The following is an 18685-nucleotide window of genomic DNA, read 5'->3' as shown; positions in this document are numbered from 1 at the left end:
ACATCCACACCATCCTTGTCGTAAAGAAGCAAGCTTCCCGACCATCCTTGCACATCAAAGGCAAAACACCCACAATCCTCCCCAACAACTCCTCTGACAAAGGCCGCCGCAATGCCCCTACCCGCCCGCATTCCTGGGCCCCGAGCTCCCCTGCTGACGGGGCATACCCCCAGAACCGCTTCCCCATGAATGCTATCCCTGCCAGCTTGCCCGCTATGGTCACCCTTGTTAGACCCTTGTCTATCAGGGAGAGCATAAACTGCACCACGTCTTCCTGTCTCTCCACTCCTGGCGGCCTCCAACGTGCCCCGGACGCCACAAATTCACCCCATGCAGCCACATATGTTGTTCTGGTCGATTCCGCCAAAGATCCTAGAACCAGTTGCAACATCCGGTGTTGCCTATGTGCCACATCTGCGGCGGCATTGGCATCGGCTGCCGCTCTGCATCCTCTGCTAACTCACAGAATCTCCCCCACTGCGAATGAGACAAGGCATCCGCAATGTCATTTTCAATTCCCGCTACGTGCACCGCGCGAAAGGCAATGTGATGGCGCAAGCAGCCCAGCACAAACACACGCAACAACTTTAACCCCTGCTCATCCCTGGCAGACTGGCGATTTACCACCTGGACCACCGCCATATTGTCCACGTTGAAAGTCACCCTTCGGTGGGCCAACACCTCACCCCACAACCATATCGCCACCACCAAAGGAAACCGTTCCAGAAAGGCAATGCTCCTCCCGCCCCCCCAAACCACTCCGGGGGCCAACTCTCAGCACACCATTTCCCGTTCCAGTAAAGCCCAAATCCGTTGCTGCCCGCCGCGTCCGAGAAAATCTGCTCGTCCCAAACCATGTCCTCGTCCTGCCGTAAGGGCACACCGTTGAACTGGTTCAGGAAAAACCGCCACATCCGCAAATCCTCCCGAACGCCCGCCGACAAGCGCACCTGGTGGTGCGGAGGCCTCAGACCCGCCAGCGCCCGACCCAAACGCCTACAGAACGTCCTCCCTACGCGTACCACCCGGCATGCAAAGTTGAGGTGTCCCAACAGCACCTGGATTTCCAACACTGACACTTTGTGCTTTGCCACCATCACTTCCAGCAATCCTAACATCTGCCGCTGTTTGTCTGCTGGCAGCCGCGCCTCCATCAGCACTGAGTCTAGCTTGATGCCCAAAAATGACAGCGCCGTGCCTGGCCCCACTGTCTTCTCTGGTGCCACTGGCACCCCCAGGTCCTCCATGATCTCCTGCAACCTGTCCAGCGCTACCTGGCAGTCCATGGAGTCCGGGGCCCCGACTAAGAAAAAGTCATCCAGGTAGTGCGTAACTCCTTGGTGACCCGTTCGTTCCATAAAAAGCCTTTGAAGGAACATGCTAAAACATTCAAAAAGTGCACACGACATCGAGCAGCCCATCAGCAGTGCCTTGTCCACATGCCAGCGGCCGTGAAACTGGATCCCCAGTAGGCACCAGTCGTCTGGGTGAACCGGCAGCAGCCGGAAAGCCGACTTAATGTCGCACTTAGCCATTTCTGCTCCCGGACCTGCCGCCACCACCAGGGCCATGGCTGCCTCCACCGATGAGTAAGACACCGTGGCTTCATTCTCATCAATAAAATCGTTCACCGATTTCCCCCCTCCGGCCATGACAAATGTTGTATGAGGCGGAACTGCCCCACCTCCTTCTTGGGCACGACCCCGATGGGGGACACTATCAAATGTTCCAATGGCCAATCTATGAAAGGACCCGCCATGCGGCCCTCCGTGAGCTCCTTGTCCAATTTGCTCTGTACCACTTCCGGGTGTTCCCGAGCCGACCGCAGATTGTCTGCCCATCGTCGCTGCTGCGGGCCCCGCGTAACCCAACCGAAACCCCTCCCGAAACCCGGCTCGCAAACACTCTGCGGACCCTGCCCAACTGCTGAGCGGCTCTGGGGTGTGCGTTCCCGCCTGGCGCCTGCGACCCTCCCCCCCCCCCCCCTGCTGTCCGGGGTGGCCCCAACAACGGACCACAGGGTGTCCGTATTTACCGCACCCGGAGCCCTCGTGCTTAAAACGGCAATGCTCCCTGGCACAGACCCCTTTATTGAAGTCCCAGCAGGCACCCGCTGCTCCGGACTGGCTTCTGAAATCGGTCCCCGCCACGGGTGAGGCGCCCCTGAAAGGGTTGATATATAATCGGTAGACCGCTGGAGGTAAAAATAGTCGTGCCAGCCCCATCGTGTGCTGCCAAAGGTCGCAATCCAGCTCCCCCCACTTAGCCTCCGGATCCCATGCCATCCGTGCCCGGAACTCTTCGTCGTACCGTGCCAACGCGTAACCACCTCCCGTGATCTGCACCTTCCTAATAACGTCCATGTATTTAAACATGCACACCGAACGCTCCGGGAACCTTTCGCAATAAACACTCGCGAATATCCGAAACGCTGCCGTCCAGTTCTCAATTGTCAACGGCACCCTCGGCCGCTTCTGCAGCTCGTATTCCTCCTCTTTTGACCCTTCCTTCGACCGGACCTCGCGGTGCAGCAGTTTTAACAATTCTACATATTCCCCTTTCCACATCTTCTCTTTAGTGGCCGCCATTAAGTGTGCCCCCAGCGACTTCATGACCCCCATATACGGGAGCCGCTTTATCTTCAGCTCCTTGCTCTCTGGTTTCGTCGCGCCGCCTTCCGCCTCTGCCGCCCCCCCCCCCCCGCGGCCGCACTGCCCGTGCTATCCTGAGTCTCGAGCTTCGCCCCGGCGGCCCCTGTGGTCCCCTTGAGGTCCCCCTTCACCTCAGGCGCCAGCACAGCCTCCTCTGGTCCCACACCATTATCCACCACATATCTGCCCTTGCATAACTGATCCCCCCTGCCCCCCACACCCACCGATACCATGCGCGCAGCGGCTTTGCAATTACCTATCACTAACGCATCCCCTCACTGTTCGACACCTCTCCGATCCATTGCCGACCTGTCCCTAGATTGTGTCCGGGCCGCCGCAGCACCCAGGCCCCGTGACACCTGCAAAAAAGAACCAACACCATTACCGGACCCCCGTCTGCCCTCGCCATCCCTCACTTCCCCTTCCTCCAAACTGTCATCATCTCCTGCCAACAACTCAACTCCACCCCACATATAACTCCGGCGAGCCAGCGGTGGCGCCGACTGCACTCTACTAGAGGCCCACGGCCCCTCTCTCCCCCGCTCAACACAAAACAGTCCTCCGCGCAGGTGCTCCAGTTCCGTCGCTGGTACCCAAGCCGCTGGGGCCCTGTGGGTGGAGGGGCCGGCGAGCCCGCCGGGGGCCTTCGTGAGCCAGCCGCGCCTTGATCCCTCGCTGTGAAGAACCGGGCCTTTGGGCCTGGCGGCGCAGGGCACACCTGAAATCTTCGAGTTCACCTGCCTTGTTGCACAGAGACACGGAATACTCTGTTGGCGCAGAAAACCAAGTTTATTAGCTGCAGCTAAGCACAGTTGTCCAAGAAGTACACCAAGTAGGTTCTCCGGAGACTGCCACTTTACTCCGTGGCTCACAAGCTTTTATAGCCAAAATACATTTGTACAAACATACACCCAATGCACAAAGTTTTAGCCAATCAGAAGAGTTTGAAAACAAGGTGTTGTGCAACCCGAATGCTCTCTGCTTACATGTTGTGTGTTCTCCAGCCCCCAAAGTTAATCAATACTGGTACCCATGGTTCAGTGTTGCAATGGTAGGACATGTCTGTATGCTTCAAAAGAAAGGTTGTGGAATAGGAAAACACAGGGAGAGAATAGCGAAGACCAAAAGATAAGATATGGCGAGAGAAGAATACTAAAGGCTAACAGATAGTTGATACAGGGATTAGGTAGTCCAGACAAGGATTAGTTAGGCCGGCTGGTGTCTGAGATTGGTCTAAAAACAAGGACGGAGGGGGGTTTTCGACACGTTGCAAGGCAAAGGGCAGAGACACTTTGTTCATCGAGCAGCCTGTGTAAAGGCAACACATAATGGCGGCGAATGTAAGATGGAGTCGAAATTAAAGAACCTCAGACCCTCCTTTTGCTATTACGCAGGCAATACACAAAGACTCGCGCTAATCTGAATCAATGTCGATGGTCATGAGGTCGTCAAGCTGTTGCTGCAACATCATCTTCATATTCTCCGTTTCCTGTGACATGGGTCTTGGGACACACATAGTAGCACAAAGACCACAGATCGCGGGGCCACATTGCAAACAAAGGCAACACGAAAAGATGATGGCCAAAACTACTCCAAAAAAAGTCAATACCTTCCATCCCCATGTGGAAAGTAGTCCCCAAAACCATCCCATCAGAGACCAATTTCCTTCGTCTTGGTGGATGGACTCAGCAATGTGGTGTAATTTAGAGATGGCCTGGTATACTGTAAGGGCGTTGTCAGGTACGTAAATGCAACAACTGGATCCGATCAATTTACAGACTCCACCACGATCTGCAAGAATGATGTCTAACACCATTCTGTTTTGTAATGTCATAAGGCGATCCGCCTGAAGCTCAGCAGTGATATTACCCAGTGCTCCGACACTTTCATTTATTGTTGCTTCAACTACTCGAATGAGATGCCTGATATTTCTACTATTGGCCATAGGGCTCCAAAATGGGAGGAATCCTTTAAGGAAGTCGCCTCCTTGTCCTACTGTGTTTTCCAAAGCAATAACCCCTCTACCATACCTTGTCTTGTGATGTCCCGAAGGAGCTGTATATGTTGGAGGGAGGAGAAAAGCCATATAAAAAGTTCCTGAGATATCGGCTGGTAGCCATGTATAGGCTCTGTCATGGCAAACGAAATATGTTCCTTGAGATGCTACCAGTGGTGGAGACGTTCGGGATGTATAGATATATGTAATGTTACAAGTGCTATTTCCCAATTGAGCCTTAGGACTTTGACCATTTGCTTGGAGACATAGGTGACCTTGGTGGGGTACAGTGTATATATAGGTGGGGATCTTTTCCTTTTGGCTCTGTCTGTAAGACTAGTGACGTAATGTGTCACATTCCAGTCAATGTATGCTTGTCGTTCGTCAGTGGGGAATTCATTAAATTTCTTATAATGTTTTGACATAGCCACTATTCCTTGTATTAGTGCGTCATGACGAATGTCAATTCCATCCCTATACGGACCAACAGAATGTCGATGTTGGTTCTCATAGGCATTGGCAAACATAGAGGTGTAAGCCCAAGCAAATCCTTTTAGGGAGCAGGGTAGAACTAAATATGGCATTCCTTTATCTGTATTATGGGGTAAAAGTCCATCTACCCAGCAATCGGTGGTATTGATCACCAATTGATGCTGGTGTAACAATTGAATAAAAGGAATTGTTAAAATACTCAACTCTCCTAATTTGCTCATGCTCTGGTAGCGTATGAAATTGGTGTGGGGAAGCAGTAGTGCGAAAAGGTATGGGTTGGGAGGTAGATACATGTTTGTGCTGTACAGTGTAAATAATCCAACCCACACAAGCTAATATAATGCAAAGAAAAATTAAAATACACAATGCTATACTACATTTAGTATATAATAAATTACAGTGTTTCTCTTTGTCATTTTTCTTTAACGTAACAGGATCCGTCTTCTAGGTGTTGCTTGTGGCAGTCTTCCTTCTTCACTTAGCCGTGATTATTAGCCGTCCTATGACACTGAAAGTCCCGCAGACCTATTGCCAAAATGCGGGTCACTAACTAAGGCTCTTACCATGACCCTGCAACCTAATTAGATGGTCAATGTCACAAAAAACACACCAAAAAAAGTTTCTCATTGTATCTAGTTTTGTTCGGTACAGTCTGATCCTGGAAAAGTGTCTCTGGATTAGTTGTGTTCAATCTCAGATGTGGTGGGATAGCTTCTTGCAAAACGTCATCATCTTCTTTCTCAGACTGAGTCCATCCTAGGTGTGCATCACAAAAAGGTACAAACCGGGGGACCCTCTCTCCTTCACAATCACCTATACTTTCGAGGACCCACTGATCGAAAGGCAAAGGCAAGGGCACCTTTTTGCAGTGCACACCATGGATCCAGTTCTTTTTCCCAACAACTTTCACGGCTGTATGTATCGTCAGCAGGACCTGCCTTGGCTCCCGCCAGCGAGGCTCCAAATTCCTCTTCCTTTGGAAGTTTTTCAGACACACCCAGTCACCAGGTTGGAGGATGTGCCCAGGATCCGAGGAAGCCTGAGGCAAGGTGTCTTGTACCTGCTGATGGAGAACACTCAATTTAGTGGTGAGGTCATGCAAATAGTCAATTAACATTGGGTATTCTATGTCCGAGTACTTCTTGGGTCTAGGGACACCCCAGACATTAGCCGGGCGTCCAAACACTATCTCATATGGGCTACGTCCCACACGAAAATGAACAGTTGTTCGAGTTGACAAGAGGGCTAAAGGTAGAGCATCGGGCCAGGCAAGACCTGTGCTGGCTTGTATCTTTGCAAGTTTAAGCTTGAGAGTGCCATTATAGCACTTTACCAAACCCGCTGACTGAGGGTGGTTTGCCACATGGAATTTCTGCTTAATACCAAGACCTGCACATACTTTCTGCATGATTTGACCCACGAATTCACTTCCGTTGTCACTCCAGACAATTCGAGGTAAACCAAACCTCTCGAAGTATTCTTTCAGAAGGACCTTGGCTGTAGACAAGGCAGTATTATCCTTTAGGGGATAGGCCTCTAGCCATCTAGAAAAGGCACACACCACCACAAGGACATACTTTAGGTTATTGCATCTCTCCATATGAATGTAGTCTATCTGCAATACCTCAAAAGGATACGTTGGGGGGAGCAAAATGGCCTGCTGGGGTTGGTGTCCCTCTTCTGGGTTGTGCATCAAACAAACAATGCAATGTTTAACAAGATTGTCTACACATTTAAGAATCCCTGCATGCTGCCATACCGGAGCCAAAAGCTTGCATATTCCTTTCGCACTGATGTGGGCTGGACCATGCGCCATAGTTACTACTGGAAGTACATAGGCGTCTGGTAACAGCCAACGTTGGTGTTCCGACAATTCTATCCAACATTCCCGTACCATCTCTCCACTTACTCAATTCTTTTTCTGTAGCCTCTTCCTGAATCATTTTCACACTTTCTATTGTATCCTCACACATTCCTCCTTGACTGACCCATCTAGCAGGTCCAGCAACATACATATGACTCGTCACATCTCTCGCTGTCTCTTTCGCTATCTGATCCGCAAAAGCGTTTCCTTCACCCACATCATCAGTGATCCTCTTATGCGCACTACACTTCACAATTGCTATCTGAGTGGGTAAAGGAAGTGATTCCAAAAGATCGTTCACTAACTGACCATGCTGTATTTTAGTACCATGTGAGGTAAAGAATCCTCTTTCCCTCCAAAGGCGGCCAAAACTATGGGCCACCCCAAATGCATATTGGCTGTCGGTGAACACATTAACTCTCTTCCCTTTAGCCAATACACAAGCTCTAGTCCGAGCTATCAATTCAGCTGCTTGGGCTGAATTCTGCCTAATGTGTGCTGTCTCCACAATTGTATGCAAAGTGGTAAAAGCACAAGCTGCAGTCGTTTCACCATTGGGGAGCTTAAAACACGAACCTTCCACCCATCAGATCCCATCCGGGTCCAGGAGCGGCGCATCTTTTAAATCAATCCTACCTTTTGTCTCCTCCACTGTATGGAGAAAACAATCATGTTGCTCTTGAATGTCTTTCTCTACTGGGATAGGTAGCTGGATTTAGGGTATTACATCGCTTGATGTGCACGTTACTAGCCAAGAGCTTCAGCTCATACCCCGATAAATGGGCGTTCGTAGGATGCTGAGTTTTTGTCCTGTTTAGAAGTGTATACACTGCATGTGGCACCATGACAAGCGTATTGTCTAGCACCAATCCAGCAGATTGGCAAATAGAAACTGCTGCTGCTGCTGTAGCTTTCAGACAACTAGGTAATGCTTTAGCTACAGGGTCTAACGTAGCCGAAAAATAAGCACACGGGCGTTGCTTGTCACCAAATTGTTGTCAAAACTGACAACGCGCATCCTTCTCTCTCGTGCACATAAAGCGTGAAAGGTTTGCTGTAATCCGGAGGACCCAACACAGGAGCAGAACACAAGGAAGTACGCAAATCAGTAAAACTTTTCTGGCATTCCTCAGTCCAAGGGAGAGGTTGGGATGTATTTTTAAGGGTAAGTGCCAACAAAGGTTTCGCTAACAAAGAAAAATTCGGAATCCATTGTCTGCAGTAAGAGGTAATGCCCAAAAAGGCACGCACCTCTCTCTGTGTGCATGGTACGGACATTTGTGCAATTGCTTGGATTCTTTCTGGGGTCAATCGCCGTCCCTCCTTCGACAAGAGATGACCTAAGTAGGTAACCTCTTGGCGACAATATTCTAATTTAGAGGGCGAAACATTATGATGGTCAGACAAGTGATGCAACAGTGAAACAGTAACTTGTTTACAAACGTCCTCAGAATCAGCAGCAACCAACAGATCATCTACGTACTGAATAAGGGTGGCACCTGGAGGCAAAGTGAAAGCATCGAGCTGAGTTTTCAAAGCCTGACTATAAATGGAGGGACTTTCACAATAGCCTTGAGGTGCACGCTTGAACCGAAAACTGCGTCCTCCCAAAGAGAAACCAAAAATATCCCTTCTTTCCTCAGCAATGGGAATGCTAAAGAAAGCATTCTTAAGGTCAATGACCGAAAACCAAGCAGCCAAAGCAGGTATCATGGTCAATAACGCAGTGATATCTGGGACGACAGGAAACTGAGGTACAACAATCTTGTTTACCTCCCGGAGATCGATCACAAAACGATAAACAGGTGGCTGGGAAGGGTCAGTACGTTTAAGGACCGGCAAAACAGGACTATTGCACACCTTTCCTCTAGTCTCTTCAACCACACCTTTCTCAACCAAATCATAAATGATAGCCATCAGTGCTCTCTCACCATCACTCGAAATTCTGTACTGAGGAATGCGAGGTAACCTAACATTAGACTTGAGGGTGACCACGTAGGGTGGAATCTGCAAGAGACCAACATCATTGGGGCCTGCAGCCCAAAGAGTAGCAGGCAGGGAACATAATTCAGAAGGGAGTTGGTCTCTAGACAAATATGTCGGGGATGTCAATCTCTTACCTAAAGTAAGCTGTACACCAGAAGGAGAACAATGCAGGGTCGCATACAGTCTTTTTAACAAATCCAAACCCAACAAATTCCCACCACAACCAGTTGTTAAAATAAGCGGAGCCTCCAAATCATAAGGACCAATGGAGATAGGCAAAGGACAAGAAACTGGGTTACGAACTGGGGCGCCAGAAAATCCTACAGAAACATTTGTTAAGCCAGACAAAGGTGCCCCAGGGAGTTTAGAGTGGATGATAAACTCTTCGTTGCACCAGTATCTAAAAGAAATGGCTCTGACACACCAAGCGCAACGACATCAACATAAGGCCCATTTTGGTCCACTGGAACTTAAATGACTCCCTCACTTTGTCTACGGCTGTCCTAGCTAGAGTTAAAATCCTGATTCTCATCCTCCATATAATAATCGTCATTGTAATAATGGGCAGACTGAGTATTTTGCTGGTCAAAATAATTCATGGAATTTTGAGGCGGAAAGGAACGTTGATCCTGGGACATTGTACTTCGCCTCCTCCCCCTAGGTGTTGACTGGAAGCCACCTAGTTCTCGCGGCCCAGGCGTACTACCAGCACGCTGCAATGAAATTGGGCAATTATTCTTGAAGTGACCTTCTTCCTTACAATAGGCACATTGATTAGGACCCAGTGGAGGCCGTGGAACAAAGGGCTCAGGTTTCTGAAACACCTTCTGAAACTGGGGAGTCGGCTGAAACTGGCGCTGAGTAGGACGAGAAGGATAAGCCTGTTGCAAAAGAACCTTTGTCTTTAAATCTTTAGTCTTTTTATCTAATTTGTCCTTCTCCTCCTTATCCCTATTTTCGTAATATTGGGCAGTAGCCAATATCTGGGCTGAAGAAGAAACCGCCCATGAACTTTCAGAATACTTTAATTTATTAGAGAGTTCGGGAAGCAAATTAAATACAAATTTATCTACAAACAATCGCTGTCCCCCCTCTGTGCTCATATCCTGACCACTGTGATCAAGAAATGTTTCCTGAAAACGAGTAAAGAAGTCGGAGACACTCTCATCCTTCTTCTGCTTACAGGCAGCTAACTTATCCCTATTAACTCGCAGAGCGGGCATCATAGTTTTCATTAAGGTGATTATTCTACCAGGAAGTTCTGCAATTAAATTATCGGGTTTAGCACCACCCACTTGGAGTCTATCATCAGCCAGTATAGCATTCCAATCACCTCCTCATTCTTGGGCGTGGTCCTCTTTCCGAATTCTAGCCCACAATAGTTGTGGGACAACATCTCCCATCAACATATCTGTCAGCCAAATTCATAATACAAGCATCAACAGTCTGAAATAATTCTTTGTAGTAACCAGCAGGGTTTTTATGGGGGTCAGGTAAGGACTGTTTAAGGGCCAGCACCTCCGATCTCTTCCAAGGTACATGTACCCATATACGTTGGAAGTGAGCTGGTATAGGCTGATTACCATCTTGGGCTGCAACCGCTTCTTTCCACAATGGGTGAACCTCTCGCATAGGGTCGTGTTTCAGTTTGCACCTAACAGAAGGATCAGGTTCAGACAAAACCGGGAAAAGAACATTGATCTAAAAATGGTGTCCGTACAGCATTCTCAACCTCAGGACCCACAATAATTCCTTTATCGAAATCAGTCCTAATATCCAGCAAACCCTTGGGAGCTAAACCCAATCCCATAGCCTCCCATTCCTGACCTAAAATGCCACACATGGCGTCAAAAACAAATCTGTGTATGGGGCATCCCACTGCTCAAACGTTTCCATGATATCTTGCACGGTATACTCGGGACCCTCCATGATCCACCTGAGAGCAAGGAGATCTAACGCCTCTTGTTCTTGGGAATCCGGAAGTAAACTACGGGTCTGCCTACGGGGAAGGTAAAGGAAAGAGAGAAGACCCCACTAGTTCCAGGGAACAGGGTGCTGTAGACAATCAAAGTCAAAGAAATATCCCTGGACTCCCTCCTAGGTATATACACTCCCTCTACTCTAACGTGGTCACACTTCATTCACTCAGCGTGTCCCATGGGGTACTCATTAAATATAGTTCCCAAACTAAAATGTAACATTTACAGCCTTTTTATTAAAAATCATACGAAATTCTCCTTCACAATAGGAGACAAGTTTATATTTAAAATTTCAGAAAAAGTATTGTTCTGAAAACATTGAACATGGAGATATCTCATACAGTACAATAAAATAGATTAAATTAAAATAGTCGCAATCCTAATAGAACATCAACATTACACAAAAATATAAAAACATGTGACATAGTCTAATCATGGAGCATAATAACATCATACATAATCAAATACAAAAAAGAAAAGCAAAAGAAACCCCCTCGTCTCTGTTGATCAGATGATATTACAACAAGTTAATCAGATCCAATAGCCTTCCCACAATTTCTCTGTGCCTTCCAGTATCCAAAATTTGTGTATATCGGGAGCCCACTAGGCTTTAGTGGTCCGTGGTTGGATCTGAGTTGGGTAAAGAATGACCGCTCAAATTAGTTGCTATAGGTTGTAATAATAATATATAATAAAAATAATTCCTATTACTAGTAATAGGAATTATTACAACCTATAGCAACTAATTTGAGCGGTCATTCCTTACCCAACTCAGATCCAACCACGGACCACTGTCCAACCAAGGATCATTACCTGATGTGGTAATAGAAACATAACATAATTACCTGACAGGATACCTAGACCATCTAATATCAATAACAGAGGTTAGTAGTGCAACACAAATAGCATTACTGAGTGGAATGTATTACTGAGTGGAATGTAAGATGTCCCGAATATAGTGTACCATTAAAATGTAACGGAGAACCGCAAAAAAGATTCACAGCTTGTAAGACTACCATTTGTACATATTTGTGTGAGTTATCGAATATGAGAGAAACAATAGAAATTGCCTTGTAGTTTAAAAACAGCCATAAAGAAGGAAAATGAAATGGAGTAAAAACAAAAACGGACTAGCTGAATGTTATACTGTAGAGTCGAAATACAGCTGAGAGCATGCATTGATATCTATCTCTTTAACACACATTAGGATACCAGTAATAAGAACTTGATGACCCCGTATGAATATATACTGTCCTGAAGGTGTAACCATATCCACGGCCCAAACACCGAAACGCGCCGACGCACTACGTAAAATAGATTCCAAATAAAGCCTAGTGGGCTCCAGATATACACAAATTTTGGATACTGGAAGGCACAGAGAAATTGTGGGAAGGCTATTTGATCTGATTAACTTGTTGTAATATCATCTGATCAACAGAGACGAGGGGGTTACTTTTGCTTTTCTTTTTTGTATTTGATTATGTATGATGTTATTATGCTCAATGATTAGACTGTCACATGTTTTCATATTTTTGTGTAATGTTGACGTTCTATTAGGATTGTGACTGTATTTTAATGTAATCTATTTTATTGTACTGTATGAGATCTCCATGTTCAATGTTTTCAGAACAATACTTTTTCTGAAATTTTAAATATAAACTGGTCTCCTATTGTGAAGGAGAATTTCGTATGATTTTTAATAAAGACTGTAAATGTTACATTTTAGTTTGGGAACTATATTTAATGAGTACCCCAGGGGACACGCTGAGTGAATGAAGTGTGACCACGTTAGAGTAGAGTGAGTGTACATACCTAGGAGGGAGTCCAGGGATATTTCTTTGACTGCCTACGGGGAAGAACAGGGGTCAGACTTACTGACCCAAGGAGAGGAGAAAAGAGACCAGAAACAGTCTCGACAATCCGCTGACGGACAGAAGGGGAAGTTGGCAGAAAAACAGGAGATAAGGTATGAGACGGAGCAGGAGAAGAGGCAACAGGTAGAACGGAGGTCGAGGGCAAAGTAGACTGAGGCAAAGAAGTCGGAGGCAGAGGAGCTGGGAGCAAGGGAGCTGGAGTCAAAGGAGCTGGAGGCAAAGGAAATGGCGGGAGTGGTAGTGCCACAAAGGGTTGTGGTGGAGGTGCAGGAGCTGGAGCTGGTGGGAGAATAACAGGTTGCTGGATGGGTAACAAAAGCGGGGGTGCATTAGCAATTTGTACATAGGGCGGGGGCGATCTTAACAAGTGAGGCATTAAAGGATCCTTAAGATCAGCATCGTTATTTGGGGAAGAAGTTGGCAGCACCGGGTAACATTTATCAATCGCCATGCGATGTTGCCTATCTGAGATCTCGATCGTATGATCTATCTCATTATCTTTAAACTGTTTGGCAGCCTGTATAACAGTCATGCCTCTTTCTTTCCTATCTTTTTGCCTGTTTAATTTCTTTCTGTTTGGCTTCCTTGCGCCAAAGGTGAAAATAGTCCAAAATAGCCGGCCGGGCTTTTCTTTTAAACAAAGTAGCTTCTAACTTTCTTCGTATAGCGGACCCACACTTCATTAAAGGTGATGGGGCCTACACCATGTTTAGAGTAAAGCTCATAAGTAGGAGTTCCAGCTGGAGGAATCGGGAAAGAGTCCTCCAGTCGGGAGTCCATATCGCAACAAAAACACCATTTTTGAAACTTACTGAAACCAGGCATCATGACTTCACTGGCTTCCTACGAACAACAAGGGGCTAATCAAAACAGCACAAATGTACTCACCCCTTGGCTTCGAAAATTGCAATTGTCGAATCTAAGAACCCAAAAACAAAGAAGTGGGAGCTACCCACCAGTACTTAACCAAAAGTCTTCTCACGCCAACAGAGGTCCGTCTAACATCTCGCAATACCAGTCATCACCAAAAAGGGACCAAGGCAGGGCGGCAGTCAGGGCAGCAGTCACCAGCAGCTGTTGGAAAGGAGAAGCCACACTTCAAAAGACCTTCGGTACACTTTTCGACATACAGGGGTCGCTGGTGTGGGGGCGCCTCCTCTGGAATTTTCCTGCGGTGCTCCTCACGATCCTTGGGCTCAACCACTACCTTTGAAGCCGCCCCACGTTGGGCTGCCAATTGAAGAACCGGGCCTTTGGGCCTTGCGGCGCAGGGCACGCCTGAAATCTTCGAGTTCACCTGCCATGTTGCACAGAGACACGGAATACTCTGTTGGCGCAGAAAACCAAGTTTATTAGCTGCAGCTAAGCACAGTTGTCCACGAAGTACACCAAGTAGGTTCTCAGGAGACTGCCACTTTACTCGTGGCTCTCAAGCTTTTATAGCAAAAAACAATCTGTACAAACATACACCCAATGCACAAACTTTTAGCCAATCAGAAGAGTTTGAAAACAAGGTGTTGTGCAACCAGAATGCTCTCTGCTTGCATGTTGTGTGTTATCCAGCCCCCAAAGTTATTCAATACTGGTACCCATAGTTCAGTGTTGCAATGGTAGGACATGTCTTTATGCTTCAAAAGAAAGGTTGTGGAATAGGAAAACAAAGGGAGAGAATAGCAAAGGCCAAAAGATAAGATATGGCGAGAGAAGAATACTAAAGGCTAACAGATAGTTGATACAGGGATTAGGTAGTCCAGACAAGGATTAGTTCGGCCGGCTGGTGTCTGAGATTGGTTTAAAAACCAGGACGGAGGGGGGTTTTTGACACGTTGCAGTCCAAAGGGCAGAGACACTGTTCATCGAGCAGCCTGTGTAAAGGCAACACATAATGGCGGCGAATGTAAGATGGAGTCGAAATCAAAGAACCTCAGCTGACTCCGGGCCTGCCGCAAGAAGCTCTGCCCTCCCTTCGCCTTGGTGCCTCTGGGCCGCTCCCAGCCTTACCAAGTCCGCAACCCCGCGCCAGCCATCCCCCTGCAAGAAAAATGTATTGCTGGTGTGCTGGGCCACTGCAACTGCACCCCTTCACCCCTCCCCCCATCACGCACCTGCCCCCCACCAACTCCACCTCCTCGTCCTCACTCCACGATAACCTCCAACCCCTGTCCCCAGATCCTCCGGCGAACTCCCAACCCCCACCCCAACCTCCCACTCCCTCCGTCCCGCCTCCCACACCCCTGCCAGCGCTGCCGTCCCCCCTCCCTGACAGCCCCACCTCCTCCCCCGCTCTACTCCATCCCGGGCCCCCGCCTCTCGCACCGCCTCCCCCCAGGACTCGTAAACATCCAAACCCTCCCAGTCCCGCTCGCTGTCCTCTGAATCTATCAATACTGGCGAAACCCAACTTCAAGTCCCCCCCCCCCCCCGCACCTCCCAAGGCCCCCAATTGCCCTCCACTCCCCCCTGCTCGATGGCGCCCCGGCCCCCCCCTTACCCCAAGGCCCACCTGCCCCGGCCCCACCTGTGGCAGCGAGTTGGCGAAGACCGCCACTGCCACACCTGCAGAGGCACGCCTCGCCGGGCGCGCTGCCTCCCTCGGGCCCACGAGGAGGTCCATCCGCCCTGCCTTGCTCAGCAGGCGGAGGGCCTCCAGGACTCGAACATCACCATGGGCATCTATTACCAGGTATTGTCACGCAACCTCCAAACAAAACATAACCCTAGCGCGAAACCGAAACTCACGCTAGACCACTGCTACACTGCATGACAAAAATCTACACAGCTCTCTCCCTGCCACCAGGTCTCAATACCCAAAATGGTGGCTGGGAAAACGCGGGCTACCCCCTTATGTTGGGCTGCCTACCTCATAATTTGGGCTGCCTTTGGGCTATCCCCAGGCAGCCCAAGCAACAAAATGGCGGCTGCCATGACTCGTCCCCCTCCCAAAACTGCCTGGGGGCAGACCTCACGTCTCGGCTGCCCCCCAAACCCACTTACAGCTCCAACTCAGATGTTGCGCTCTTATTCCTAAAACAGCGGCCAGTGAATAGCGCAGGGTTCTCATGAAGATCTAATGTGCTAGAATAATTGAGATATGATCCTGAAGATGACTGCTTTAGAATAATTCACTTTCCTGTTCATGAGGCTGCATTTATACATGAAAATGGTTTTCTTTCCTGCTACCACATCTCAAAATTAAGTAGGTTTTCATTCGGTTTCAAAACGGTTGCTTCCTTTATACAGGTGAGGGATGATGTTGTAGTCAGAAGGACCTGATTATTTTTTGTTTAATGATCTGCTCATCACTCTGTTGGGGTTCACATGCTACAAAGTGGTAAGATGTATGTGAATTAATCGAAAAACGAAAACTGAGAAACCACACTGGGGAAAACCAAATCATGGAAAACCAATTTTAAGGAAATACAAATCAAAAACGAAATTAAACATGTTAAAGGAAAGATAATTTTAAGAAAACGCCCAAAATCACTCTTTGGTGAACATTAGGGGTAGTGAGGGTTTTTTTTCTTCAGCAATGGGTGCTGTTCAGGGGCGATTAGGTTTTTTTTTTTTGGGGGGGTGGAGTTTTTGAGTTAGGGGTGGCTGGGGTTTAAGGCTGGTGAGGGTTTTCCAGAAATCGGGTATGTGGAGTTTAGGGCTGGTGAATATTTTAAGATTCAGTGATATGTAGAGTGTTGGGGTGGTGATTGGTTTATAGTGTTTGGGAATGAGTGGAATTTAGGGTGATGTGGGATTTCAAGGGTTCAGGGATAGGTGGAATTTATATGTAGAAAGTGTTAGGTTTCAGGAATGTGGTCATTTAGGGGTTGGTAATGGGATTTTTCAGGAGGTGGTGAGGGTTTCTTAGGGTTCAGGGATGAGTGGTGTTTAGGGGTGATGTGGGATTCTTGGGGATCAGGGATGAGTGGGGTTTAGCATAGATTGATTTTTAGGGTTCAGAAATGGGTGGTTAGTGATATTGAGGGGGGTTTATGTCAAGAGATGGGTAGAGTTTAGGAGTAGAAAGGGATTTAAGGTTCAAGAATGGTTGGAGTTTAGGGGTCAAAGATGGGTGTAGTTTATGCATGGGGAGGCCTTTTTAGGGAGCAGAGATTAATGCTATTAGGGGCGGTGAGTGTCTAGTGAATTAAAAATATCCAAAGTCATTGCTTGACAACGTCAAAGATATTAATTCAAAATAATGCCCCCTGACATAAGTCTGAAATAAATTCCTTCGGCTAATACGTTTCTGATAGTAAGACATCAGTCATTTCTTCTGCACTTTCAAAATAGGTATGCAGAAGAAAATTTTGAGAAAAAAAAACTTTCTGTGAATTGCCTTCTATTAAATGGTAAATGCCATTCATCCTGAAAACGTCCATTAAACCTTCTAGATGACATGGTTTCTTTGTAATGGTAGGACCAATAAAATGTTTTTCTATGAAATCACATACAGCCTTTGGTAAGATGCATAACCATGTACTTGTAGCATTTCCAAACCAGAAACCTCTTTAGTCGTTAACTACCAGAGTAAATAATATGTGCAATTGTATTCATATAGGTCGTCGCCCACATAGTTGGCCCTGTACTGGAAATTTTTAACGTACCACCACATCAGCTAAAACACAGATGAAAGTATTTGAAAGAGCACTTTAACAGCCACACGGAACCACAGATACAACAAGAGAAAGTCTGAGCTTTGGTTTACAAGGAATTATTTTGAATATGTAGCTATGAACCTAAACTTCCAATATTATGTGTATTTTGTCTGTGATTCTACCATACAGCAAAGTATTTTACTGTACGATTAAGTAAACCTGCCTGAAACCTTGACAGTTAGCTTATTTTGACCTTCACCTTAATCTGACTTTGTTCCTACTTCCTTGTGTACTCCTTTGCAGGTGTGGGAGTGACGATGGTCCTTATTTCAACTCTAGTGTCTATTTATTATAATGTCATAATCGCCTACAGTCTTTATTATCTCTTTGCCTCGTTCACAAGTGTGCTTCCGTGGTCTGACTGCTCCAAGTGGGAAGGGTTGAATGATACCATATGCAGTAAAACACCCCAAGGTAGGTTCAGTGTTACTTTGACATTTTTGTCTTGTTTTTCTAGCACTTATCTATTCTGTGTTGTAGCTTTAGTAAACTAAATGATTGATATATATCACAGTAATATTGTGTCGTTTTTTTTTTCAAATTACATTTGGCATAATTTAAGAAAAAAGCTGATAAGAATTCTATGTAAGAGAGACCTTTTTGGAATTGGAATGTATATGCGGCCCTGATCATGAAGAAACCTGTAAATCTACACCCACAGATTTATATTGATGTGCGGCTGCAGACTTACTAAGTTTTGGAATTCACCAACTCCTTGAATTATTTGTAAGGAAAGATGCACCTGCCTCTGGTTTCCATGCAGATTGCATGGGAAACCATGGGATTTCTAATGTGAGTATCCATTCCCTCTCCACGGGGTTCTCTGTGGTGAACAACTCTGCACAGAAGGAATGGATTCCCCTCTGCAAATGCATACTTTTTTTTTTGTTTATTTTTTCCTATGGAGAAACCCCTTGCATGACGATCCATCATATTTGGGGGAATCTGATCTGCTGCTCATCTTTGGAAGGGATTTACGCCAGTCCTTTCCTCTGACCTTTTCAGGATGGAAAACATGGATGATAATTTGAGAATGGCACCAAACATCAATGTAAGTGGGCTTTATCAAACTTTCATGGCAAGCTATGTCTTGAAATACCGACTTGCCACTGGTGGGATTTAAAGCTGTGGAAATCTCCACTCAAGGTGAATATCTCTGCCCCTGCAAAAGGGCTTATGACTACCAGAAAT

The 18685-nt window shown here is 47.0% G+C and overlaps 1 protein-coding gene across 5 annotated transcripts in view; it reads left to right on the top strand.

The window, feature by feature from the left end:
• Nucleotides 1-18685, top strand: part of LOC144827736 (sodium- and chloride-dependent neutral and basic amino acid transporter B(0+)-like) — a 269399-nt gene that overhangs the window by 74109 nt on the left and 176605 nt on the right. For all 5 annotated transcript variants that reach the window (XM_078685949.1, XM_078685946.1, XM_078685947.1 and 2 more), the window contains one exon: nt 17738-17908. In XM_078685949.1, the coding sequence (XP_078542075.1) occupies nt 17738-17908 (171 nt within the window). The remainder of the gene's footprint in view (nt 1-17737; nt 17909-18685) is intronic.

Source organism: Lissotriton helveticus, chromosome 4_1, assembly GCF_964261635.1.
Source record: "Lissotriton helveticus chromosome 4_1, aLisHel1.1, whole genome shotgun sequence".
NCBI classification, from domain to species: domain Eukaryota; kingdom Metazoa; phylum Chordata; class Amphibia; order Caudata; family Salamandridae; genus Lissotriton; species Lissotriton helveticus.
The sequence above is the reverse complement of the archived record's forward strand: the minus strand, read 5'-3'. Positions and strand labels throughout refer to the sequence as shown.